This window comes from Puma concolor, chromosome A2 (genome assembly GCF_028749965.1).
Source record: "Puma concolor isolate L17-30 chromosome A2, mPumCon1.1.hap2, whole genome shotgun sequence".
Taxonomy (NCBI): Eukaryota; Metazoa; Chordata; class Mammalia; order Carnivora; family Felidae; genus Puma; species Puma concolor.
The window spans coordinates 166091600-166117639 of NC_141668.1; the positions used below are offsets into that span (position 1 = coordinate 166091600).

At 61.6% G+C, this 26040-nt stretch overlaps 4 protein-coding genes across 5 annotated transcripts; 2 read left to right on the forward strand and 2 right to left on the reverse strand.

Annotated features, from left to right (window-relative positions):
- Positions 1–124: 124 nt before the first annotated feature.
- TGFBR3L (transforming growth factor beta receptor 3 like) lies at positions 125–3435 on the forward strand. The gene is given in 6 exon segments (XM_086699227.1): positions 125–210; positions 1046–1182; positions 1256–1573; positions 2153–2326; positions 2328–2802; positions 3162–3435. Coding segments are annotated over 5 exon segments (1173 nt in total). The 5' UTR covers positions 125–140; the 3' UTR covers position 2802; positions 3162–3435.
- A 1058-nt stretch (positions 3436–4493) lies between these two features.
- On the forward strand, positions 4494–7010 carry SNAPC2 (small nuclear RNA activating complex polypeptide 2). 2 transcript variants are annotated; one of them, XM_025916501.2, is made up of 5 exons: positions 4495–4714; positions 5292–5411; positions 5597–5665; positions 5945–6245; positions 6334–7010. In XM_025916501.2, the coding sequence occupies exons 1-5, from the start codon at positions 4532–4534 to the stop codon at positions 6663–6665; spliced, it is 1005 nt and encodes a 334-aa protein (XP_025772286.1). In that variant the 5' UTR covers positions 4495–4531; the 3' UTR covers positions 6666–7010. The 2 variants fall into 2 exon arrangements, with proteins under 2 accessions (XP_086555352.1, XP_025772286.1); XM_086699226.1 differs by lacking the exon at positions 5292–5411 and having other exon boundaries at positions 4494–4714.
- A 1270-nt stretch (positions 7011–8280) lies between these two features.
- On the reverse strand, positions 8281–9863 carry CTXN1 (cortexin 1). Its single transcript, XM_086699229.1, has 2 exons — positions 9708–9863; positions 8281–9334 (listed from the first exon to the last, which is right to left on the reverse strand). The coding sequence occupies exon 2, from the start codon at positions 9312–9314 to the stop codon at positions 9066–9068; it is 249 nt and encodes an 82-aa protein (XP_086555355.1). The 5' UTR covers positions 9315–9334; positions 9708–9863; the 3' UTR covers positions 8281–9065.
- A 573-nt stretch (positions 9864–10436) lies between these two features.
- Positions 10437–24707, reverse strand: TIMM44 (translocase of inner mitochondrial membrane 44). The gene is made up of 13 exons (XM_086699228.1): positions 24595–24707; positions 22316–22417; positions 19721–19891; positions 18675–18755; positions 17747–17896; positions 16851–16990; positions 16455–16540; positions 15715–15807; positions 15502–15626; positions 14121–14171; positions 12047–12136; positions 11337–11447; positions 10437–11006 (listed from the first exon to the last, which is right to left on the reverse strand). The coding sequence occupies exons 1-13, from the start codon at positions 24637–24639 to the stop codon at positions 10887–10889; spliced, it is 1365 nt and encodes a 454-aa protein (XP_086555354.1). The 5' UTR covers positions 24640–24707; the 3' UTR covers positions 10437–10886.
- Positions 24708–26040: the final 1333 nt, after the last annotated feature.

The window sequence follows — 26040 nt, forward strand, 5'->3', positions numbered from 1 at the left end:
ACCCTTCAGTCCACCGCCCCCGCGCCCTGCCTCCTGGGGTGGCCGCTCAGCCAAGGACAGAGCTGCCTGCCTACCTGCCAGGCCTGGGTGCCGCCCGCCGGCGCCCCGGCTGCTGGGGCACACCTGACTGCCAGTCCAGCATGCCAGGCGCCGCACTCCTGCTCCTGGCCCTGCTCTCGGGGGTCTCCACTTTACCCAGGGGGCCACCTGGTACGTAGAGGCTGGGGGCGGGACCTGTCACGCTGCCATCCCTGTGCTGCCCTTTCTCATCCCTGCCTGGGGGAGCGGGTGGGGTCTCTCTGTCCAGATGCTCCTGGACCCCCGACTTCTTCAGAGTCCCTGGCAGGCTAAGGCCGATGGCTGCAGGGGAGGAGTGTTCAAATGCGTGTAGGAAACGGGGGTGGGGGGGGGGTGTCCTGAATGAGAACACTTGACAAGGATGCCGGCCGAGTGCCTCCCCAAGGCGGAGGGCGCGTGCGTGTGTGTCCCCACCCTTTGCTACCGCTGCTCTCGGTGAGGAACCTGGACGAATGGAGAAGCCAGAGACCCCCGCAGCCTGGCTGAGCTTCAGCTGTGCCAAAGGGCAAGGGGACAGCACCCTCCCTACTGGTCACAGTACCCTTGGAAAGGAAGAGGTGGGGCCAGCACCCTCCCTGAAAGCTGATGCCCCCACAGAGCAGCCTGGGCCCCTGGGGTTGCTGACCGCCCCCCCCCCCCCCCATCAGGCACCCCTCAACTTCCCAGCCAGGGATTCCCTGGCCCACTCTGGGTGGAGAAATCGAGGCCCAGGAAGGGGGTCTCCTGCAGAGGCGAGTGGCTTTGCGCCCAGCCTTGGTTGCTGGACTGTGGACAGCCCCTGGGTCTTCAGGGGACACACAGCGACTCTGCCAGCAGCGAGGCAGGAGCGGGGCGTGGGTGCACCCCTCACCGAAACAGCACCCGTTTCCCCAAGGAGGCGGCAGAGGCGGGGAGGTTGGGTCACTCGCCTGGAGGGTCTAAGGGAGAGCGCGGCCTCGTCCTTCGGGCTGCCCTTTCTCCCCGCCAGCGCCCCCATTCCCGGCGGCGCCCGGGCCCTGGCTGCGCCGACCCCTTTTCAGCCTGGAGCTGTCCGACGCGGAGGACGCCTTCCCGCGCCGCGCGGGGCCGCTCGAGATCCCGGCGGACAGCCGCGTGTTCGTGCAGGTGTGGACGCGGGGCGCGCCGGGGAGGGGGGAGCCGGGCCTGATGCGGGGCTGATGGCGACCCCGCCTCCTAGGCGGCCCTGGCCCGTCCCTCTCCGCGCTGGGACCTCGTCCTGCACCGCTGCTCAGTGACACCGTCCTCCCGGTCGGCCCCGGGGCCCGCCCTGGCGCTGCTGCGCGGGGGCTGCCCCGCCGACTCCTCGGTCGTCTTCCCGCCGCCGCCGCCGCCGCTCCCGGGTGCTGCCCGTCCCGCGCGCTTCAGCTTCAGCTTCCGCCTGCGCCCGGTCTTCAACGCCTCGGTGCAGTTCCTGCACTGCCAGCTGAGTCGCTGCCGCCGCCTCCGGGGAGCCCGCCGGACGCCCGCGCCTCTGACGCTGCCCCCGCCCTCGCTGGTGCGCGGGCACCCGGCCGGAAATCTGGGCGCCTGGGCCAGTCGGGGGTTGGGCATGGACCCTCTGGCCTCTAAAGGAGGAGCCCCTCGGAGTTTGTGGATCTAGGGGGCCGACGCTATGGAGCCTGGAGACAAGGGCCCCTCGGGGCTGGGGATAGTCACTGGGTCTCTCAGTCTGGTGGCTGGGCACAAGGACCGAGAGGGGGGCCTGTGGGTCTCTGCACAAGGGTTCCTCAGCGGGCGGGGAAGGAGCACTGGGCTTGCTTTGGGAGGGGCTGGGTGGCTGGATGCAGAAGGCGGCTAAGGGGCCAAATTTCTGGTTATCCAATGTTCTCAGAGAATAGGGTCGTGTGACTTTGAGGGGCTGAAATTTGGAGTCCTCAGGCCGAGTGGCTGGCTGCTTGTACATCTTGGGCGCTGGGCTCGGGGACCTCTCAGGGGGTCGGGTTTCCAGGGGCTTATTGGTGTGCCTCCCGGTTGCAACAGAGAGCTGGACACTTAGATCTCTTGGGGGCCCTGGGGACAGGCCCCTGAACCCTGGGGCCTGACATCCCCATCCCTTGCCTCCTCCTGCCCACAGTGTCTGCCTCGGGATGAGGCGTGCGCGGGCGCCGGCAGCGGCAGCGGCGAGAGCCCGGGTGCCGACAGCCCCCACCTGCACACGCTGACGCAGCCCATCGTGGTCACGGTGCCGCGGCCACCCCCCAGTGAGCGCGCAGTTCTCCTCCGCACGGGTCCTTGGGGTCGGGGGAGGGGGGTGGGAAGGACAGCTGGGGCCCGAGCCCAGTCTCCGTGTTGTGTTCCCCACAGGGCCGTCCAAGGGCGTCCCCGGCCGAGCCGTGCGCCCCGAGCCGCCTGCGCCGGCCCCGGCGGCCCTGGAGCCCGCGCCGGTGGTGGCGCTGGTGGTGGCGGCCTTCGTGCTGGGCGCCGCGCTGGCTGCCGGCCTCGGCCTCGTCTGTGCGCGTTCAGGTAGCATCCTCCGCCGAGGCCCGCAGCCTATTCCAGCGAGTCCGGACCCCGGGGCTCCGCGGCCCAGCGGGTGGGGCTGGACCATCCCTAGACCCGCCTCCGCTACGCCCGCAGCAGCCCCCAGGGGGCGCTCTTGGCCCGACCCAATGAGCGGCAACCCCTACCGCTCTGGAGCCTGCCTCTCCTTTCCAGCACCCCCAGCCCCCGGCGCCCTCCCGAGAGACTCGGCCGGCGACCCCCAGCCCAGGAGGCCCCAGTGAGGTAGGTAAATTTGGTGACGGGGGTGGGGGGAGGCTGTAACGTGGGGCCAGCTGGAAGAGGGGGGTGCTGAGAATGACTCTTCATAGGCTTTCCCTTGTGCCAGGGAGTGTTCTGAAGGCTTCACGCCTATTAACTTCATTCATCCTCGCAACAACTTCCAGGTAGCTCCTATCATAAACCCCATATTAGAAATGCGAAACATGAGACACTCTCTGAAGTTGTCGAAGGTCACAAAATTGGGTGGAGCTGGATTCAAACTCAGGCACTGGGTCACCCACGGCCAACTTCGGGCCCTGTGTCACAAAAGGGGTCCTCAAACCTCGGACAGACACAACACCCGCCCTCACTCCGGCACACAGATCGATGGATGAGGCGGATGATCAGTTGGGAAGGGGGTGTCCTCTACTTCGTTCGGCCTGGGTAGCCTCTCCCCAGGGCTGGCACACCCCCAGCGGGGTCCTGAGACACACCAGCCACGCCTCGAACCAGGTCCGCCAGGACTGGATCGGCCGAGGTCGACCTCTGACCCGATGGGACCGCCATCCCAGTGTCCTGCACCCTCCCGCCTCCGACCCGCTGCTCCGCACACCCTCCCACCTGGGCTCAAAATAAACATCTGGTCTGACCTGCTGAGTTGGAAGTCTGCGTGTGCGCTTGGCGCAGGTGTAGGGGGCAGGAAGCAGAGGCCTCGGGACCAGGACTTAGGGGGGGTCTGGGCTGAAAGAGGTCCAGACTGATACCCTTATGTATGTGTGCCAGGGGAGATTCAAGTGTTGTCCTAAACAGAAAGGGATACCCAACCCCACCTGCTTAAGTTTTAAGTAAGCCCCGCCTCCTTCCTCAACCCCTGCGCCTGCCCACCTGCCTCGTGCGATATTCCCAAAGCCAGGCCTTCTCCGCTCTCCACCCCCACCACTTGGACCCTGCTCTCGCCAGGGCCTCGACCTCTGGCCTCTGCTCCAGGCTACTCTCCGCCTAGTCCAGAGCTCTTTAAAAAAATTTTTTTATGTTTATTTTGAGACAGAGCGTGGGCGGGGGAGGGGAAGGGAGAGAGAGGCACACAGAATCCTCAGCAGGCTCCAGGCTGTGAGCTGTCAGCACAGAGCCCAAGGCGAGGCTTGAACTCACTAATCCTGAGATCATGACCTGAGCCGAAATCCGACCGCTTAACCGACTGAGCCACCCAGGCACCCCTCCTCTCCCCCTACTCTAGAGCTCTTAAATAAACGTCTCCCGTCCCAGTTCTTCCCTTCCCTTGAGCGGGATACTACCTCATTTTACAAATGAGTAAACTGAGGTTCGGCTCGGCCAAATCACTTGCTCTAGGTCACCAGGGCTGGCCGACCCCACAGCCCAGGTTCTTGGCTACCACTGGACAAGCTGCCTTCCGGCCAGGGTCCACCCCTTTTGGAGAAGCAAAGCACACAGTAGGAGCTCCTAGACTTAGTCCAGGAATGGAAGGGACGGCACGAGATCTACGGTCTCGGATCCAGTTCCCGAAGGAGATAAAATGCAGGCGGGGAGGGCGGGTGTGTCTCATTCGCCCCCGCCACAGTTCTCAGGCGGGTCCCTCCAGCCTCTCCCACCCAGACGGTTGCTTCAGGCCGCAAACGCGGAGCCACGCCCCCATCTGTTTCCGCCTCCGCATCGCCCTTTCTGATCCCAGCGGCCTCCGTAACCCCGCCTACCAGGAAAGCCAGCCCGGAACGCCGACTCCGCCCTCGCCGGCATGAAGCCTCCACAGCGGCGGCGAGCGGCCCCGGCGCGCTACCTGGGCGAGGTGACCGGCCCCGCGGCCTGGAGCCCCCGCGAGAAGCGGCAGCTGCTACGACTACTGCAGGCGCGGCAGGGCCAGCCGGAGCCGGACGCCACTGAGCTGGCCCGAGAACTGCCGGGCCGCAGCGAGGCCGAGGTGAGGAATCCTGGCAAGGAAGCGGGGGTGGGGGCGGGGCTAGGATGTGGGCGGAGCATCCTTGCGGTCGAGGGGCGGGGCGTGGGCGGTGCTGGGGGCGGGACGAACTTGGGAGCTAGGATGGGGTGGGCGGGGCGTACGTGAAGATGAGGGGCGGGGCGAGGTGGAGGCCGAGAGTGCGAGAGGTTAAGTCGGACTCCTGATAAGGCGGAGCGGGGAGCGGAGGCCGGGGACCGGGCGGAAAGGGCAGCGGGACCTGGCGGGAGTGAGGCAGAAGTGAGAGTCAGGAAACGGAGCCGAATGGGTGAAGCGGGAAGGTGAATGGGGTGGTACTTAGCGGGGGGTGGGCCCTGGCTGCGGGGAGGAGCCCGAGCTGACCTGGGTCTTAACACTTTATTGAGTGGCTGGTCACACCTGGGGCCTTGGCCCTCGTCCCCGTGCAGAGTCACTGAGACCCCTAACACCTAGCGGGAGGCTAGGGAGCGGTGCCGGTCCTGGGGCAGGCAGTCGGCTTTGGCTTCTCTCCCCAGCCCTGGGCGTATAGAAGGCTCATTTGGCCTCCTCCTCTCTTCCCCAGATCCGGGACTTCCTGCGGCAGCTCAAGGGCCGCGTGGTCCGGGAGGCCATTCAGAGGGTGCATCCAGGTGGCCCGCAGGGTCCAAGGCGCCGGGAAACACAGACCCCGGCCCCCATCGAGGTGAGGCAGGACTAGACCCACCCACCACCCACCCCCCACGGCCGGGCCCTGGGGCATGGTGTGGGTGTTGCGGGGGTTGGAGAGTGATAATCTGGCCAGGGGCTCCCCAGGAGGGGCAGGGCTTGGATCAACCCCTGAGGGTTGATCCCTAGGCTGACCGTGTACTTTCTGGTCTCCCCATCCAGGTATGGATGGATCTGGCTGAGAAGATAACAGGCCCGCTGGAGGAAGCCCTGACTGTGGCTTTTTCACAGGTACGGCCCTCCCCCAGGCAGGATGGGGGTGTTACGCGTAAGGCTAAATACGGTGGATTGGGGTCTTGGAACCTTCCCCTGGCCAGCTCTGTGACTCCAGCCAGCCACTGAGCACCCTGAGCCCCAGTGACCCCGCTGCCGAAGCATCTCGTGCATGTTACGTCTAACAGGGGGGATTTGGTGAGCAGGTGGGGGTGGAGGGCTCAGCCTTGTGCAGGGCAGAGGGCTGGCTGATGGGAGGACTTCTGCCTTCCCCTCCCCGATCTCTCTTCCTGCCAGGTACTCACCATCGCGGCCACAGAGCCCGTCAGCCTCCTGCACTCTAAGCCCCCCAAGCCCACACAGGCGCGTGGAAAGCAGCTGCTGCTCAGCGCCCCTGGAGGGCGGGAGGACTCGAGCCCTGAGACCCCGGAGACCCCTGGCCCCGCCCCCAAGACAAGTGACCCCGACCCTGAGGCACCTTCCGAATCCCTGGCTGATCCCGCGGCTGAAGGAGATCTCTCCGTGGACTTTGAGAAGATCTACAAGTATCTGTCAGCCATCTCCCGCAGTTGCCAGGGCCCTGAACTTTCTGCAGCTGGTGAGGATAACGGGAAGGGGCTGTGAGGGAGTCCCAGGTCGCAAGCCCCGCCCCACCTCACTCTTCTCTCCTCTCTATCCTTTACCAGAGTCGGCTGTGGTCCTTGACCTGCTGCTGGCACTTCCGGAGGAGCTCCCCCGCCTGCCCTGCGCGGCCCTGGTTAAACATATGTCGGATACGTACCTGCGCCTGACCGCCCCCCAGCCGGACCCAGCTGGTGAGGGCCTGGGGCCCAGAGCTGAGAATGGCGGGACAAGCCCCAGGGGGCCGGAGGAGGCCAGCCAGGCCATGCCCCAGGCCCCAGAGAATGCTGGGCCCAGTGAACCGAGATCTGCTTGGCAAGCAGCTGGGGTCTGCCCCCTGAACCCGTTCCTGGTGCCCCTGGAATTTCTAGGCCAGGCAGCCACCCCTGCACGTTGAAGGCCTGGCAGGCAGAGGACACACCAGACATCTGTGAACCCCCTGGCCCTCAGTCCTGGGTGGGCTGGCACTGGGTTGTCATGAGTCGCGGCGGAAGGTACCGGACACGGTGGGCGTTATGGGGCGGCTTTTAAGATGACTGATCCCGCGGGGCTCTCCGAAACAAGCAGCACAGTTGTACAGGCATTTGGCCACAGAACTGAGGTGGGGGCGGCCAGGCAGGCTTGGCTAAAGCCACTGTCAAATCCAAACCCTCCCCCCTGGGCTCCCCCCGCCCCCAGCTCCTGTGTCTTCCAACATCCTGTATCCTATGTCCTGTAACTGTGAGTAAAGTTCCTGTCAATCTCTCTTGCTCCCTTTTTTCTGTGAGTTAAAGATGGGGGTCGAGGCCCAAAGTGCCAGAAAGAGAAGTCAGGGGTAGGAGTGCCAGAGCTGGGTCCCAGGGACCGAATCAAGGGGCACACAGGGAGGAAGGCCAGCAGCTAAAGGCTGCTGCGACCAGGTCTGGTTCGGTGCCACCTGGAGTGACCTTGGGCTGGCCGTGAGAGGGACCTTTGGTGACGGTATGGAGGATAGAGGCCTGATCCTGACAGGTGTGAGTGAAAGGTTCTCAGAGCAGGTGACCTCACGTCACACAGATGAAGGGGAGAAGCCAGCAGAGTGGCCAGATGGGAGGAGCCAGGCCCCAGGTAGGGGTGGGAGGGAGGGAGTCCCTGAGGTGGCCTTAGGGAAGCAAGGAGGGGGAGGGAGGGGGAGCTGGAGGGGCCTTAGGAGCAGGGAGGGAGGAGCTGAGCTGGGTAGAGGCAGGGGCCTGGCTGCTGGGTCTCCCAGCAAGGGGTCCCCCTTCATCAGGGGGTCTGAGGGTGTAGATTCAGGGGCAGGTTGGGGAGAGGAACGGCAGGGGAACCAAGCATCCTCCTACAGCACTGCCTCCCCCTGCCTCCCCCCCCCCCCCCCCCCCGCCCCAAGCCTAACTAGTCTTCTGGGAGCTGGTAAATTTTGTTCGCAGAGCCCGTGCATTCACACAGCCTTCCTTTTATAGAAGCGCTCGCTTCTCCCCACACACATTGCACACGGCTCCCTCGGGGCACAAACATATCTCCCAGGCGGGTGTGGAGCAGAGCCAGCCCACTCCATGCCGCCAGTCCCACAGTTTCCAGTGTGCACGTGTTCACGGTGGGCAGGAGGCACCAGGCTCAGAGGTGTTTCAGGCTGCAGATGTGGTCAGTGCCAGATCATGCCACCTCTTGGTGACACCCTCCAGCTCCCCACTCCAGCGAAGTCCATGTATTCCCCAGCCCCCAGTCCCCTCAAGTCAAGGGAAAGAAGGGGGATGGGTCTTGGCTCTGCATGGAGCTGGCGGGATCCAGGTTGCACATCAGTCGCCCCCAGAATGCGGCCTGGGTGTCTCGGCAGCATGGGGCTCACGGACAGCAGGTGGGAATCAGGCCTGGGTTCAAATTCCAGCCACTTAGTACAGGCTAGTCACTTAGGCTGCCTGGACCTTTGTCCCTTTGCCTGTAGAATAGGGATGCTAATAGGCCTCACTCTGGCTCCTGAAGAAGGAACGGGCCATGCGCAGGACGCTCTAACTCACACGCTGCTTGGCATGTAGTAAGCGCTCAATAATAGCTTTTATTTTCACCAATGGCTCGGGGGCTGGGAGGAGGGAGAAGGCGTGGGTGAGGCCAGGCGGGGGTGGGAGCAGGGATCCGGGGGAAATGGCAGGAGCGCCAGTGCAGGGCGGAGGTGGTGACTGGGGGAAGGGCGCTGACCTGTACTGGGGCCGGGGCTGGAGCGGAAGGGAACCTGCCCGCACTCTCCTCCCACCGCAGGCGTCACGCATCCTGGACACAACAGCCATTGTTGCTCTCCAGTCTCGGTCTCCGGGGGCAGGCCACGCAGGGCATATTGCTATGCAGCGTCCACCCCGTGGGCCCAGAAGAGCCTGTCCCGCAGGAGCAGCTCAACACTTAAGGGTGGGGGGCGAGGCGACGGGTCGGGGTTGGGGGAGTGAGGATGGCCAGACCACAGGGGAGGGAGGGGGACACGGGGGTCCCCCGCATCCAGGAATGGACACGACAGTCATGCTCGGCGGCGGCAGGACAGTAGCAGAGCCACCAATACGCCTTGGGGTGGGGGAGGGGTCCTCTTCCCCGTCGGGGAGCCAGTAGGGGACCAGCCGGGCCGGTGAGTCACGGAGCGAGGACGGGGCGGGATAAAGGCACGAAGTGGGGCTCCGGCCAGGCCGGGAGGAAAGATGGGAGGGGTCTGAGGGGGAGGAGCCGGACTTCTAACGCCCTGCCCCCTCGGGCTAGGATCTGGGGTGGGATCCTGAGCGCCATCCCGGCCAGGCGGCGCCCCCGTCGGGTCGGCCCTCGGCGAGAAACCCCGCTCGGCTCAGACCAGCGCGTAGTCGAACTGCCCGCGCTCGAGCGCCTCCTTGTGGTCGGTCCAGGACGAGGCGGGCATGCGGCTGTAGGGGTCGAGCAGGATGCGCACGCAGCGCACCATCAGCAGCACCAGCACCACGAGCAGGCAGAGTACGAAGGCGAACACTGTGCGCTGCTCCGCGTCCAGGCCCGCGCCCACCGGGGGCCCCGTCGACGGCGGCAGCGGCTCGGGGGACAGCGTCCACGTCGCGCTCATGGCTCACATCGCCGCGCGCCCTGCGGAGGAGGGGCCCGCCCGGGGCGCGGGGATGAGGCTGCGCCTTCCCTTCCCCGCGCCGCCCCCTCCTGCCGCGGCCCCCTGACCTTGCCGGGATCCAGCCCCCGCCCGGGCCTCCGTCCCCCCGGCTACGCCCAAGCCCGGGCCGCAGGCACGCCACCACAGGCACTCAGGGACCCAACTCCGGCCATGCGCGCAGGTGGGGGTGCTGACAGTGGGGAGAGGGAGCCCGGGCCCTGCCGGCCCGCGTACAACAGGTGCGAACGCACAGCCCGGGCGGCGCGGCGAAACCCCGTCCCCCGCCCCGCTCCCTTTGTTCCCGGCGTCCCGGGGACCCCTCCCCCACCACCCCCGCCCCGCCGCGCCCCTCACCCTGGCCTCGACCGGGACGGGAACCGAGCGTCCGGCGGCTGCGCTCTCTTCCGGGACCCGCGCCGGCTCTGCTCTCGGCCTCTCTCCCGCGGAGGCAGCGGCGGCGGCGGCCCCGGCTCAGCCCACCCCACCCGCCCCTGGAGCGCCCGAGACCGAGGCAGGCGAGCCGCGCGCTAGCCGGGCCGCCGCGGCTGTTCCCATGGCGACGGGGGGCGGGGCCGCCGCGGGGGGCGGAGGCTGCGCAGGGAGCGGCGCGCGGGCTCGCGACCCCGCCCCGGCCTCCGGGAGAAGAGCGCTCCCGCCCGCAGGCGCCTGGGAGACCCTGGGCGTGGGGCGCATCAGCACCCAGGACCTCGCCCACCCCACCCCGACAAGCACCCCAGGCAGCCCCAGCGCGACTACGGCACCTGTCTATGCGACAGACCCCTCAAGCAGACGACCTGTTTGGGGTATCCCAATGCCTCCCAAATCACTCATACTGACGCTCAAGCTCCTCCAGTTGTAGGGACCCCAACCTTCCGAGATCCCAGCCAGGCCTCGGAAAAGCTCCCTTGCTCTTGTGGAGGACCCCCGACCCAGGGAGGGCAGGGTCCTGAGCAGGCAAGGTCTAGGGCTGCAGTTCCTTCAGTGACCTTGACCACCTCCTGTGACCACCCGGCCAGCTCCCACCACCCATCCTCGGTCCCAGCTGCCCCCTACCCCAGTGACAAACACCTCAGACCACCCGAGTTGCTGTCCTGCACTTTGGCGTTTTATTATTATTTCCAAATCTCAGGCATATATACAGGATAATAAGGGCACTGTTAAAAAACGGAGCCAAAATGGCCGGGCTGAAGCGGCTCATATGCTACTCTGAGCAGCAGGTCCTAGGCCTGCCGTCCTGCCCCGTGGATCGTCCCTGGGCCAGGGGGGTGGCCTCTTGGCACCATCCGGCCGGTGCACCATATTGACCCCGGCTGCTGGCGGAGGGGCGTGGGAGCAGTGCAGGAGCCCCCCGGATGGGGAGCCGCCCCCCCTCATCCACCCGCCCGTCCCCATCCAGCTGGTCTTGTAGCGGCCCTGGTAGAGATCCGACAGTCCCGTCTTCCCCAGAGGTCTAGTTGTGACAGGCAGACACCAGTCCTGTGTGACCACCGCACGCTGATCCAGCCCAGAAGCCTCTGCTCGTGGCCACCATGCTCAGAGGACCTGCTCCGTGCTGGACGCTGAGATGTCCAGGAGCCGCCAGGCCGCGTAGGGGTTGAGCTCGTCCTGGTCTCGACAGAGAGCCCACACGTACAGCATGCGCAGCACCTTGTCCTGCAGAAGCAGGGACGGTGAGGGCCGCGACAAGGGACTGTGGGGAGGGGCAGGGCAGAACACAAAGGGGACGCCAGGAGGGACCAGGGAGCAGAGCTGGGAGTCAGCCTGGGTCCAGAGTCGACAACTCAGGCCTCTGCACAGCCAGATGAGTGAGTCACCCTCCAACCCCCACCAGCACCCACAGGGCCCCAGGCTTCTCAAGACACTGCCCTGCTGTTGCTGCACAGTCACAAAACCTCCTGGCTCTGTCGGCGTGAGGTGGCTGGAGGCGGCCATCAGCCAGTCTCGCGCCGGCCACCCGCGAGGCCCGATCCCTCCTGGACTCACCGGGTCGCCCTCCACCACCTCGCCTTTGGGGTTCTTGATCACCATCACCAGCTGGGCCTGGAAGGTGATGATCAGCACAGGCCCCTGCTCCATCATCTTGCCCATGGCCAGCTGCAGGGGGAGCGACAAGGTGGGCGGGCCTCAGAGAGTGGCCTTGCCCCTCCCCTGACAGTCGCCTCACGGCTGATGCCGACCCTTGCTTCCCAGGAGGCAGTCCCAGCCACCCCACTTGTCCTACTCGTCGGGCCAGGCCCCAGAAGGACCTGTGGGGGGTTCCCGCGGGACCCCTCCCAATGTGAGCCAGAGTCTGAACTAACCATCCACGCAGCCTCCCTGGACCCTGGTGGCTTCTTGTTCCCCAGAGGGGGCTGGGTGGGCGTGTAAGGCCTCACAGAGGGACCCCTGCACACGGGCAGGGGTAACCAGCACCGGCACTCGTCCGGCTCTCCACAGGGGCAAAGCTCTCGCCCTGCCCAGTGAAGGCAGAGGGACAGCACTGCCTCCGGGGGCCCCGAGGTCCGGGCGGCAACAGCACCCGCTGCGTCCGCCGCCTGCCCAAGAACTCTCCCACCACAGGCTTATGGGAACCCTCTGCTGAAAGGGACCCTGAGGTCATTTCACCCCAGTCCCTGTCTGTCCATGCCGCAGCTCCCCCAGGGACGGGCGCCCCTCTGACTAGCACCCCCCCGACGCCAAGAAGAGCCGCTCACGTCGATGTTGTCGATGTCCAGAATGCGGGAGTGGAACTGCAGGCCCAGCGCCTTGGCCTGCTGGATCGGGTGCGCCAGCTGGCTGTAGGTCTGCGAAGAGAAGCCAGACACATCCCTGCGGCTGGACCCGCGCGCGCAAGCCCCACCAAGGTGCTGCGGTGCACCTGCTGGCGAACCCCAGGGGCTGCACTGTCCTGGGAAACTCTCCCCGCAGACAGGCTCACCGCCCTATCCCGTGCTTTCTGCACCCGCACCTTCCAGAAACGGCTGCTATCGCCTGCGTGTGCTTTGCCAGGAGCAGCAGATGCCAGGAGCACAGGTCCAAGCAGGGAGGCCAGTGCCGCCCATTTGCTGGCCTGAATCACACCCCCCTTGTTATAAAGACAGCGCTGCATCGAGACGCCCAAATGAAAGTGGTATTAATCAGTAAAGTAGGTAATTTTCCTGCAACAGGATCTGAAATACACGCCCAGAGGGAAGTTGAGGCCTCTCTGGCTGATCTTGGACTTCCCCGTATTCACCGCACTCAGAATCTTGGCCTGGAATCAAACGCGTTTTCTAGGATTCGCCCTAACCCACAGCCGCTCTGAAATGAGCTCCCTCGGTCGGCCTCCTCCTCACTGACCAGCCCCGATGGGAGGCCGCTGGCCACAGGCAGCCCGTTTTTCCCGCGGGGCGGTGACGCCCCAATGACACCTCCAGCCCCCTTGAGCCTACTCCCAGGCCCAGGACACAGGTGACACCTGGTACCTTTTCACTGGAGGCTTCTCTGGACTCAGCAGCTATGGTGGAAGACATTCCAATAACACTTACTTTTTATGGAAATAACTGATCTACCAAGAAAAAAAATGGTGCCAACCCTATTTCCTGTGTGGTTCTTAAAAATGGCATCTAAGAAACACCTCTGGGGGCGCCTGGGTGACTCAGTTGGTTGAGCATTCAACTTCGGCTCAGGTCACGATCTCACAGTTCGTGGGTTCGAGCCCCGCGTCGGGCTCTGTGCTGACAGCTCTGAGCCTGGAGCCTGCTTCGGATTCTGTGTCTCCCTCTCTCTCTCTGCTCCTCCCCCACTCACGCTCTGTCTCTCTCGAAGAGAAACAAACATTTAAATAAATAAATACACACACACACAACACACACATACATACACACATACACCTCTGTGAAAGCACCTGCAATTTCAGGAGCATTTCCAGGGGCCCCAGCAGCTCTTTGGCAAAGATAATCAACCACAGCCTAATGGTCCCAAAGCATTAAAAAAAAAAAAAAAAAAACCACACGCTCCTAAATGCCTGCTGGATTAGTCACCATGCAGGGGAGTATTAAAAAAAAAAAAAAAATCTGACATCTTCTCCTCTGCTTTCTCCAAGTTGTTTGTGAGCTGGAAGCAGAATAGATCAGCCAAAAAGGCTCTGGATTGCTCAATACAAACAAGCTAGAAAAAACCCCATGAAGACACAGGTCAGGGAGTGAGCAGGGTGAGTCGAGGTGGCCGACAGAGTCCTGCAGGGCCGGGGAGGCTGCCAGGACCGGGGCGGACAGGGTGTGCTCCTGGGGACAGCCGACCTGGGTGCACGGCCTGGCACCATGGGGCCCCGGGACCCTGAGCACTGCCTCTGGGGAGCAGTCAGGCCTCATCAGGACACACGGCTCCTCCCCATGCGGGAAATCTTATCACCGTCCGTTTTGATCTGTGTTTCGGGAACTCAAAGTGAGAACAGCTATAATGAGTCTGGCCAGCGCTTTGTGCATCCGGGAGCGCTGTGTCTGTGTTCACACTGTACCCTCATGAAGCCTGTGACATGGCCCAGGGACGGGAGGTGGTGTGGGCCCGCAGGCTGCTTGCCGACCAGCGCCCACGGCCACCACGTGAGACCCCTGAGCGCTGAGGGAAGGTCACACACACCCCAAGCTATTCCTGGTCCCTTTCCGCCCGGCCCCGGACCCCTGGGTGCCCCCACAACCCGGACACCGGGCCCTGTCATACCCTTCCTGGCTCTGCCCAAACAGACCTCCAAACTGATTCTTTTTAGGCCTAAATATAAAAAGTAGAAATAAAAAGAGAAGGACTCACAGCTTCATAGCACCAGTCTTTGAGAATCTCAAGCTCTCCAGAAATCATGGCCTAAAAAGGGAAAAACAAACAAACAAAAAATAAGTTCGAGACTAATAGGGGGCTATCTAGGCTGGAGACCCTACCCTATAGGCTCCAGCTGGGGAGCAGGGGGCCTCGGGTCAGGCCGCAGCAACGGATGCCCCTCCCCAGGCCCTTGGGACCAAGGGCCTGCATGTGTGACCCCCGGCAGCCCAGGGTGGCCCCAAGGGCCTTGGGTCAGGTGGAGGAAGGTGGCAGCATGCTGGACTCGGCGGGGCTGGGAAGCTGAGCCAAGGAGGCCAGGAGCTGCATTCCACCTCCACCGGGGCTGGAGCTTTGCACAGCCAGAGGTCAGGACAGGGGCAGAGGAGGGGTCCTGGGGTGGCCTCCCAAGGTGCCACAGGGGATGCCTCTGCAGGAACCTGGAGGCGGGGCTGACCTGCTGAAGGTCAGAGAGGAGCCCAGGGCCAGAGGGAAAAAGAAAACTAGGGGCAGGCCGGGAGCTGAGACGTCGTCTCTAGAAGAATCCGCCTGTGCTGGGGCTGCTGTGTTAAGGGAGCGCCCCCTCTCTACCTCCTTCCGGCCCTGCCCGAAGTGGTGCAGGGAATGTGGGGAATTAGAGAGGAGGGGACCACAGGGAGACCAGTAGGATAGAGGAGACAGGGGGTGGGGACTGGAATCTACCTTCGGGGCCGGGGGGGGGGGGGGGTTGGTGGCGGGTGCGGAGCCTTTCTGTGATCTCATCAGCCCCTTCCAAAGGCCTGGCAGAGGCCCAGGTTCCGGCCACATCCCAGGGGCTGGAGAAACAGACGTGGCTGGCTGGAGGCAGTCAACCTGGCGCAGGGGCCCTGTGCAGTGTGTGCAGGGGCAGGACCCTGAGCGAGCCACCCCCTCCTCATTTATGAACCAGAAGGAGGGGCCAGAAAATGGGATTCAGGATTCCCACAGAGAGGGGACCTGGCCCCTGGGAGACAGAGCCACGGCCCTGGGCAGCCGCTCACTGTAGGCTCGAGGGAACTGCTTCAAGCAGATCAGGAGGGAAACCAGACAGGAGGCTCCAGGCCGGCTGTCAGGAAGACGGAAGTTGCTGCCGGACCTCGTGAAAGGGAACTCCGTCCCCGGGAGCAGACACACCCCACAGGGAAGAAATCGGCCACCATCACGGAGCCCAGCAGGGCCAACAGGTGACTCTGGGTGCCTTCTCAGAGGTGCATGACTAACGAGGGCCGGGCGTGGGGGCGCGGGGGCGCCAGGCCTCTGACGGCCGGAGATCTCTGCCCCTGGTGGCAGTTCCCAGGGTAACCTGGCAGGCGGGACAGCGGGGACCTGCTGGGTGGGGGCCCCAGGGTGCAGCGCCCACCTCCAGGACGTTGGGGATGATGTCGCTCTCACACTGCTGCAGGAACCGCTCCTTGTCGAAGGCAGGGTCAACTCGCAGGATCTCCGTGAGCACCTCTGACATCTCCGTCTTCGAGAACAGGCCCCCTGGAGGCAGCCACGGCAGGAGTGGGCCAGGGCCCGGGACCGTCCCTGCGGCCAGCCCAGGCGGGAAGGACGGTCCAGGCCCACTCACCCAGCAGGTCCGTGACCTTGTCTGTCAGCGCACGGGACGCCCGGATGAGGACGTTGTCGCTCTCGTCATACTTCACCTTCATCTCGAAGAACCCTGCCGGGACGTGGGCTGAGGTCAGGGGTCGCCTCCAGAAAGAAAGACACCCTTACTCTACGACTTCCGGGGGCTCCTTGCAGCCCCTGCAAGACCCACTCCCTGTGCAGACCTGGGCAGCGCGGGGCGGAGCCAGCTTTCTCGGGGGTGGGCTGAGGGGCGGGGCTCTCCCTACCAAGGAAACCGGCCTCTAGTGACCGTCACGGGACAAGGGACAAGGGTGTGTGGCGTGGCGGTGCTCTGGCTGGCACCTGGGAGGCCCACCGGCGCCTCCTGTCCTGCCCTGTGAGGGAGCCTCTCACGGTGGCACCCACAGCCCAGCCACCGGAGAGGCAGGTCGGCCTGGCCGCCCTCCTGCCAGCGGCAGCTCCGCGACCGCGAGGACGGTGACTCAGCCCCTGGGGGAGGGCCCCTGCCCGCCAGCTGGAGATGTACCGGGCTGCCCTCGAGAGCAGGGCTGCCTGGCGGCCTGGGCTCTGCTGCTCACTGGCTGGGTGATCCTGGGGAGTGGCTGCTCCTCTCTGACCCCGGTCTCCTCCTCTGTAAAGCGGGGGGTCTGGCTTGTGCCCAGTGCGCGGGGAGCACTCAGTAAGCGTCTGCTGTCACGGCGACGCTGTCGGCCGAGTGTCCGAGACGTGAACACTCACGATTAAATACCACGTTGTTGTCCCTGAAGTCTCTCCACTGCTGGTACCACTTGGAGTCCTTGTGCAGCACGACCCCCAGGGCCTCCCTGGGGAGATGGGGCAGCGGTGAGCAGTGGCCACGGGCCCCTGTGTGCCGGCCCAGGCACCCAGCCCTCCTGTCCCCGCGGGCAGCGCCCCCGTCCCCCTGGGCAGCCCGCCCTCCTCTCTCAGCCTCCTGCCTTCTCTCCCCCCTTCCCACCACCCACCATCTCCCCCACGTTCACACGGGAGCAGGGACTCTTGAGCAGAACAGACACTCGAGAACGAACTGACTTGGGCAGGAACGTTCCAGGGGCGCTCAAACACAGTGTGTGTGTGTGGAAGGGGGACACAGGCCCTGGCCAGTCTGCTACCTACTCGTTGGGCTCAAACACCTTCTCTTCCTTAAGCTTCTCTCCTGCAAACTCCTTCCTCTTCCTGAGGCGCTCTGGCCTCCGATAGGGCCCGGTCTGCCCCAGCACGCTGTCGTCGATCTCCTTCTTCACGGACTCTACCCCCTGGGGGAAAGCAGCCAGCCCCAGGGTGGGCGCTCAGGACCTTCCTGACACTGCGGACCACCGCCGGGGGCCTGTGCGTTTGTGCCCCAAGTCAGGAGAGTGTCCGCGGAGAACTCCAACCCAGGGCCCCAGCTTTCCCCGGTCTCGAGGTCATGTGGCTCTGAGCACCCTGCCTGACTTCCCTGCGTGGACCACAGGGCTGTTTCAGATGGACCCCGCTTTTCTCTGGCCGCCCCCCTCATTTCCCCCAACCTTGCTGCAGCGACCCTGGCCGTGTTGAGCTGGCTGTGCACGCCTCCCCACTGGAGGGGCTGCCCCTCCACCCGTGGCCCCTCCCCTGTATGTTCCCTTGTCACATGTCGCTCAGGAACAACTCATCCCCCTCTGGGTCCCCCAGACACCTCAGGAGCAGGAATTTGGACTTTCTATCCAGTGGCCCCTGTGGGTAGCAAGAGAGCCCAGCATGTGGGAAGATTCAACAGTCATTTCAGAATGAATCAGGACCTCAGGTCGCCTTGAGTACAACAGGTCCCGGGCTTACGGACACAAGCTAAGGGTGTTAGTGGCTGAGAGGCTCTCCGTGCATTAACCTGCTGCTTCCTAGGGGCTGTGACTTGTCCAAGGCCACCCAGAAGGGAGTGGAGCACCATCCTGGTGCCTCAAGCGGGCCCTCCCTCTCCAGGGCTGAGATCGGCAGTGAGAACTCCGGATCCCGGACTCAGAGCAGGCCAGGCCGTGAGCCCCAGCCCGACCCACCTGGGAGATGGCTCTGAAGGCGGCGGTCCGGCCCAGCTTCTCCCCGCCTTTGGACACCGACTCGGCCGACTGTTTGGCAGTCTTGGCAGCTTCCTCCACGCTCTCCTTGATCTTCCGGCCAAGGTCGCTTTTACCGACTTCATCAAGACTCTACTGAGACACAGGGATGGGGGTGTCAGCACAGCACCCCCCCCCCACCCCAAGCTAAGACCAGTCTAGTCCTTCAAAGGTCGGGAACAGACACTCTGAACTCATCTGACCAATGGGGCCCGGACACTCGGGTGCGCCGTGTACAAGGTCTGCAGGGCTGAACCCCTGGGCTCCGGGCTGGACGCCAGGTCAACTGGGCTCTCCCCGGAATGGGCACGAGTGGCCGCTTAGGGATAAAAGGTTCGAGGAGCCTGTGCCTAATGCTGGACTGGCCTGGAACCCTCGCAGGCGGCTCAGAACAGTGCAGAGCCCTGCCCCTCTCTCCTGCTCAGAACAAAGCAAAACAGGCAACAAAAAGGAAGCCCTCGGGCCCCCCCACGCTGCCCCATCTCCCCTCACCTGGGGCCAAGCAGTGCTTCCCTGTTTTGGGCAGGACGAGACAAGTCATTGGCCCTTCTGTCTTTGCTGGTGGCACGAAAGCGTGAAAGCTTCTACTGCCAGCGGTGAGCCGCAGGGCACGTGGGCTAGCCTGACTTCGCCCTCCTTCCTGGGCGAGGGGCCGGGGGGGGGTGCTGTGCATCCTAACTCCGGAAGCCACCTGGCCAGGCTGGCTCTTCCCTGGCTCGCCACCCACGCCTATTCATCCGCTGTGCCAAGTCACGCCCTGCCCAGGCGCCAGCTCTGCCCGCAGCTTCCAGCACAGCTCTCCTCCCAGAGGCGACGAACAGATGGCCTGGCAGCCGCGGGCAACAGAGCGTGGGGGCCCGGAGACCATTACCTCCTTCACTGTGCCTGTGATCTCCCCCAGCTTCTTCTTTATCACCTCGCTCGTCCGCACGGTTTCGGATTCAATGCTTTTCTACGGTAAGGAGGTTGTTTCTCTTGGTTACAACACAGCAGTTGTCTTATAGGAAGCATTTTCTGAGCGGCGCCCCGCCCCCCCACCGCCTGCCCGACCACCCCAGCCCCCTCCCCACCCCAGGGCCCCTCACTGCCCGACAGCCTTGCTTTCGGGAGCAGTTGAGGGCTGACGGATGGAGACCCCTGAGGCCCAGCCCTGGCTCTAGTCTCTCGCCAGGTGCAGGGGTGATCTTGCCCCCCGCCCCGGTTCATCCACATTATCCTGCCTCGCTCTGCACCCCTGCAGCTGCCAGCCGCTGCTGGATCTCCCACAGCCACAGTCCCACCCGACTCGGCTTGCTCTGCCCCCAAACCACCCCTTAGCCCACTCCTCTTCCTTACTGGAAAGAAAGGGTCATCATCCATCAGGTCGAATCCCCCACAGGCCCTCTGAGCGAACAGGCCTCGCCCACAGCCTGGGACGTGGCCAAGAGAACAAAAACCCAAGGGACCTGGAGCAGGCACCCGTTGGCAAGACGGGGCGGCTGTCCCCACCTCGCAGAGCCCTGATGCGGCAGCTGCCAAGCCCACTCCCCGCGGCGGGCGCCTGGCAGCTGCTTCAGTAAGAGACCAGGCGGTAATTAATAATCACACCAGCACCGTGACCCGCTTTCTACCTGCTTCACTCAAGGGGCCACAACCAGCTCTCAGGAGCAGCGCATCTTAAACCTACAGCTCAAGGGGTCACCCGGGGAGCCCGTGCAGACGCACTCCGATCCAGCAGGTCGGGGAGGGCTCCGCGACCCCGCATCTCTCACAAGCTTCCAGAAGAAGCTGGCGCCGCTGGTGTGCAGAGAACCCCACTCCGTCTCACCGCAGAAACGGGGGGCTGGCGACTCACTCCTGTCCGCTCGCCCCTGTGGTCAGTGAGTGACGTCACTTCCCCCACTGTGTCATCTCTGTGCGGGAAGCAAAGGGACTCACGTATTTCCTTCTGGCCTCCTGGAGCGCGTCAGACTCTTCTAGCTTGCGGGCCTCATCTCGGAACTTTTTTATACTTTCTTTCATTTCTTTGTTTTTGGCTAATTCTTGCTTGATATTATCTAGCAAGCCAGAGAGAAAGCCTTTCCTGTTTCCAGAAGAATAGGATTTGGACTGGAAAGAATGTAAAAGAAACAAAGGATTTTTACTTTCTCCTCTGTGCTGATACGGGTTTCACAATGAACAGCTACCTCCATTATGAGCCAAGAAAGTCAAGTTAAGAAAGCATCAGGTGATAAACTGTGGGATGTCCAGTTTCTTTATTATCCAGTAATAAAAAGAAACCAGTTAGCAAGCTACGAAAAGATGTTGCGAGGGGTGCCTGGGTGGCTCAGTCGGTTAAGCATCTGAGTTTGGTTCAGGTCATGATGTCAGAGTTTGTGAGTTTGAGCCCCGCATCAGGCTCTGTGCTGACAGCTTGGGGCCTGCTTCGGACTCTGTTTCTCCCTCTCTCTCTGCCCCTCCCCCTCCCCAGCTCACACTCTCTCTGTCAAAAATAAACATTAAAAACAAAATTAAAAAAAAAAAAAAGATGTTGCGGCCTTACACAATTTGTCAATGACATCTCAATTTAAAAAAGACACAGGAGGGGGCACTTGGGTGGCTCAGTCGGTTGAGTGTCTGACTCTTGATTTCGGCTCAGGTCAGGGTCTCACAGTTTGTGAGTTCAAGCCCAATATCGGGCACCATGACATTGAGGAGCCTACTTGGGATTCTCTCTCTCCTTCTCTCTCTGTTTCTACCCTGATTGTGCTCTCTCTCTAAAAATAAATAAACTTAAAAAAAAAAAAAAAAGACACAGAGGAACCTTGAATTCATATTACTGAGTGAGAGAAGCTGGTCTGAAGAGACTCCAGGCGGCATGATCCCCACTCTAGGACATTCTGGAAAAGGTGAAACCATGGATAGTAAAAGGGTCAGTGGTTGTCAGGGGCTGGGTAGGCTGGTGGGGGAGATGAATGGGCGGAGCAAAGAGAAGTTTCTGGGCAGTAAGACTACTCTGTCCAAACCCACGGAATGAGCACCCAGCATGAACCCTAAGGCAAACTATGGGCCTCGGTTAATAGCGATGTATCAATACTGGCTCATCAGTTGTAACAAAGGTGCTATACTAAAGCAAGAGGCCGCACCATGGGGAAAATCCAGGCCCAGGTGGGAGGAGGGGCCGCCAGGAGGTTGATGGAAACTCTCAGTACTTCCTGCTCAATTTTTCTGTACATGTAAAAGTGCTCAGAAGGATAAAGTCTATTAAAAACAAAACAAAGTGCCAGGCTCCTTCTCCAACAGAGGGAACCCTGGGTGAGAGACGGGCGGTTTGGAATCCTCATGGACATTCAAACATGCTCACCCAAGGCGAAGGGCAACACCCAAAGGAGCCCCTGTCCCAGGAATGGAGTGGAAAGGACTCTATAGCCCCTTATCTGGAAGAAGCTGAGATAGGGCCCTACTCCCTGGGCTTCTGGGGCCGGGATAACTTTGGGGTCACTCTCCCACATTGGAATTCACATGTCACCCCAGGGCTTGGCACAAACCTCCGTCGTCAACCCACAGGATCACTGTCACCCAGAGCCTAAGCTCAGGGGTGCCCCTCGTAGGAAAACCCAACACACCCAGAAAGCCGGGGCCTAGGGAGGCCAGAAGAAAGGCCACGGTCCTTCTGCAGACACAAGAGCCAGAGTCGTACACTGCCCAAGACACAGGCTTCAGTTCAGGGTCGCACTGAGCCAGGTTAGGATCGCTGCTTCCCCACCACATTGAGAGTGGGCTCCGAAAAGAGAATGCTTGAAGACCCACGCGAATGGTGTGCCCAGCCAGCCTTTCTCTGGGGGAGGTCTAGGTTCTAAGACTGTCTGGGACTGCGCCACCTGGCAGCTGCCCCACCTCCCGCTCCACGGCCGGCCGAGCCGCACACACGGAGGTGGTGGCTAAGAGGAAAGGCCACAGGGCATGTGCCACATCCACAAAAGCTCAAGGACAGGACCGGGGAGACCAGGCCTGTGAGAGACTCAGCGGGAAGGGAAGGGTGTGGACTGCCCCAGTGTGTGCACTTGGGGAAGTATACTGGTTTGGGGCTTTCCTCCCTGTGGTGGTAACACACCGCCAGAAAGAAGCACAGTTGAAAAGGAATGACGCGGAGGAGAAAAGCTCTAGAAAATGCTGTCTGTGAGGAACAACAGAGACAGGAAACTGAGCCCCCAAGGTGAGGTGACTCCACTCAAATGCCTGGAGGGATGTCACCCAGAAAAGGGAAGAGCCACAGGGAAATGGATTTCAGCTGAGTACAGGGATGCCTTTCCAGCCCTGAGAGCTGACACATCATCTACTTTGTCAGGCAGGAGCTCCACCCCTGGTAATGCCAGGTGCTGCCCGAGAGCCCGAGAGGACCAGCACGCTGGGTTCTGTGACCCCACAGGTCTTGGATGGGGAACGCCAATCAGCTGCCCTTGCCAGTGTGGGCAACGTCCTGCAGCTCTGTCTCCTGCCAACCAGGTCTCATCTTTCAGACTCCTCTCTGTCTGCTGGCATCCCGTCACTCACCAGAGGCAGCTCTCGGCCGGGCCGGCGTATCTGATAGGCACCATTGTGCAGTAGCATTAGGTTGTGGCTGGACAGGAACTGGACTCCATTGCTGAGGCATCTCTAGTTAGGGAAGAAAAGAGAAAGAGCCATTCAGATAAGGTAACTAGGAAGTGAGTAAGCCCCACTAAAAAGTAGGGGTTGCCCAAGTCTCATTTGCCGATTTTTTTTTAGTGTTTATTTTTGAGAGAGAGAGGTGAGGAGGGGGGAGAGGGAGGGAGAGACAGAGCGCTAGCAGGGGAGGAGCAGAGAGAGAGGGAGACACAGAATCCGAAGCAGGCTCCAGGCTCTGAGTTGTCAGCACAGAGTCCGATGCGGGGCTCGAACCCACAAACCGTGAGATCATGACCTGGGCCGAAGCCAGATGCTTAACCGACTGAGCCACCCAGGCGCCCCATCATTTGCCGATTTTCACTGCAGGCCTGCTGCATGCTAGACACTCCACCATCTTGCTAAATTCTGAGAAGCCAATGGAATCTCGTGGAAAGGAAGACACTGGATCTGCACCTCCAGGGTCCATCCCTACTTTCCTGCCTCTGAACCTGGGGGAAACCAGATGAGTCTCAGGAGATACCAACCTATGGTGGAAGAAGGCTAAATGTGCCTTTGTCTGATTTCGTCTCATTAGCCTGAAATGGGCCCCCAAGCGCCTCGATGCTGGCCGTGAGCAGTCTTCTCTCACAAGCCTAGCCCGTTGCTGCCAGCCTTGGAAGACCAGAGACCTGGGCTCTCAGAGGTAAAACACAGATAACTTGTTCTAGGCACAACCCTGGAAGAAACCTAGCATGTCCTGTGCAAGAGGGCACACCTGGGCCAAGACACTACTAACGTCACATGAAAGGCATTTCTTCTCCTACCAAATGAAGGACTTAAGCTCCATAAGAGAAGGGCCAGTGCACGTCCTGCTCAACATTGCACTGTAGCACCCAGCACCGAGCCAGGCACATTGATGTCAATGACCATAGAACCACTCTTCCATTTCCATATTCCCTGGGCCTTTCCTCTCCCGTTCCATGCCTCCTATCTCCAGGAACTCTAAGCAACAGCCCAAACTCATGCAAAGGCTAGCATCTCCTACAGCTACTCAAGAGTAATTCCTGGGGTACCTGGCTGGCTCAGTGGGAACAGCATTTGACTCCTGATCTCAGGGTTGTGAGTTTGAGATGCCCACGATTGGGGTAGAGACTACTTAATAAACTTAAATATATATATATTAAAAAAAAGAGTAACCCCTGAGAGCTGAAATCATTTGTTCTTCTCTATATGCCTACACCCATTGATCCTGGAACCACTGACTTCAGCAACAGTCTAAGATAGCAGTGAACGGCTGTCTAACTTGGAAAAGAAATCCCATATTAAGCCCCAACCCGAGGCTGGTTCCCAACCGGTTTTGTGCCCAGATCCGGACATGTGTAAATTCAATCTCAAACCCTGACTTAAAACACAAGTAGCCAAGAAAAAAAAAAATCAGCCTGGAGTCAACGACAGCTTCTTCCTCCCCACACTAGGATCCCTATGAGATACTTTCCTTCATCCAGAGCCTAGCACTGCAGTCCGTTTGACCTGGGCTTTGGACCAGGTCAGCTTACCACGAGCTGAGGCTGTGGGCAGGTTGCTTAACCTCTCTGAGTCCCAGTTTCCCAACCTGTGAAACAGCAACAAGCAGCAGCAGTACATGAAGTACATGTAATCCACGAAGTTTGTAGTACACGAAATACTACTGTTTTCTGAGTGCACCATACACGCCGTAACTCCCACCACCCCTATGAGTTCAAGCTCTAAGCCAGGACGAGAACCATCTCCCGCACTTTCACACGGAGGACGAGGGGAAGCGATGCAGGAAATGGTCTCGGTAGAGGACCTGGCACATAAAGGCGAGCCGTGACTGTCAATGGTATTTTGCCTTCTCCCGGCTGTTTCTCCACCGGGCGCCCGGGCCACCGTGCACTCCCCGGTGCACGTGGAGTCTGATCAGGAAGTGAGGGGCGATTCGCCGTCCGCCGGGCTCAGCGCATGGCCGCCTCGGACCCGGCACGCTTAGCTCCTCAACCACAAGCTTCGCTCCGGGACCCCGGCCCCGGCCTCGACCGACCCAACGACCCAACCCAAGCCTTCTGCCGAGCCCAAGAAAGGGCCGAGGGGGCCTAAGGCCTGAGGAGAAAAAGACCCTGGAGGTCGCGGGCTGGGAGCTCCCTAGGCCCGCCCCCTACTCCGCACCCTGACCCCATACGTCTCCTTACCTGCGGGCAGCGGCACCAACCTCCCCGCAGCGCCGCCGCCGCCATGTTGCTGGATCCCGTGTGACCTTCTGGTGACGCGGCCTGATGGCGTCATCCGCCGCGTCTATGTAGCGCGGCGTGGGTCTGGGAAAAGCCGGCCTTGGGGGCGGGGTTTCGGGGAGGTAACGGCCTCTGATTAGACAGGGTTCCCTTGGGGGCGGGGCCTTGGAGAGTGGTCTGGCATAGGGGCGGGACTTAATGAGCTAGAGACTCCTAGAGAGCTAGGCCTCTGATAGGGCAGGATTTGGGAAGGCGGGGCATGTTGCTTGACGTCACCCGGAGGCGGGCACTTTTTTGAGGTAGAGACCTAGGGTTGGTTAAGGCTGCGAAGGGGCGGATCCTGAGGACGTGATTTCTGTCCCGTGCGGAGAAGTGATCTCCCAGTCAGGTCGTGCAAGGTTCCGTCGTCCGGAAGGACGAGTAGGGCGACTGACCACAGGGACAGGCTCAATTGGATTCTGACTGGTTGACCCGCGGACCAGCCCAGTAGTGACTGACCCTGGCTCTCACTTACAGTGACCTACAGTGACCGACCGACGGGCAAGTGAGTTGCTCCAAGAGCGAGAGCAAAGGAGCCCACTTTGTACAGCACTTTGAGAAAGCGCCCATTGGTTTTAGTCCAGAACAGGAAGATGACGACCAGGCTGGGTGGAGGCCACTCCCCATGGATTTCGCATAAATTGACACATCTTGCCCTAAAGAAGATTAGGCCTTTGTCTTTTTAGCACTTAGATACTATTTTCCATTTGGAGAATGCCGCCACCAAGTGGCGGTACCTTAGCATGGCCATGCAATCTGAGTCTAGGAGGGATGGGGAGCTGGTACCTTGGGGGGAGTTCATGTATTGAAGCCTTTTGAGTTACTAAGCTGTGATAAGGTCTGTGGGACTTGAAAGGGAGGCAACTTAACACTTCCTAGCTTCAGAGAAGGACAGATCCTCTGTCTCTCAGGAACTCCACCTCGAGGTGGGAGTAAGGGACGAGGGCTTCCACTCTGGCTTTGTTTGAAATGTCTTTACTCCAAGAAGAGCAAACTAGTTACGTGGTTGGGATACATAGGTTGTTGCTGAGAAGACCTGGGCTTCTTCGTTGTCGTTGAAGCCATGGAATTGGACAAGGGCACCCGGGAGTGTGTCAAACGGGCATATCAAAGGCCAAAAGTGGAGGAAAGAGAACCCTTCAAGTAGACTGGGCAGGACTGGGCAGCAGGTAGGAAAGGCACCTGGAGGGCCTCGGAGAAGGCAGGTGGAGTACGCAGTGTTGAATGCAGCACGGAACTCACGCAAGGCAGGCCAGGCCAGACATGTACCCGTTGTCCTTGGCAGTTTGCAATATGGAGGTCCCCGGTGAGACCAGCAAGAGGGTTTTGGTGGAATGGTGGCTGTGGAAGCCAGATTTCAGTGGGTTG

Coding starts and splice junctions, on each gene's coding strand:
- SNAPC2 (XM_025916501.2), top strand. CDS start 4,532: ATGAAGCCTCCACAGCGGCGGCGAGCGGCCCCGGCGCGCTACCTGGGC. Junction 4,715..5,291: donor CGGGCCGCAGCGAGGCCGAG/GTGAGGAATCCT, acceptor TCTCTTCCCCAG/ATCCGGGACTTCCTGCGGCA. Junction 6,246..6,333: donor CCCTGAACTTTCTGCAGCTG/GTGAGGATAACG, acceptor ATCCTTTACCAG/AGTCGGCTGTGGTCCTTGAC.
- CTXN1 (XM_086699229.1), bottom strand. CDS start 9,314: ATGAGCGCGACGTGGACGCTGTCCCCCGAGCCGCTGCCGCCGTCGACG.
- TIMM44 (XM_086699228.1), bottom strand. CDS start 24,639: ATGGCGGCGGCGGCGCTGCGGGGAGGTTGGTGCCGCTGCCCGCAG. Junction 16,991..17,746: donor CCTTCAGAGCCATCTCCCAG/GTGGGTCGGGCT, acceptor GCTTTCCCCCAG/GGGGTAGAGTCCGTGAAGAA. Junction 15,808..16,454: donor CAACAACGTGGTATTTAATC/GTGAGTGTTCAC, acceptor ACGTCCCGGCAG/GGTTCTTCGAGATGAAGGTG.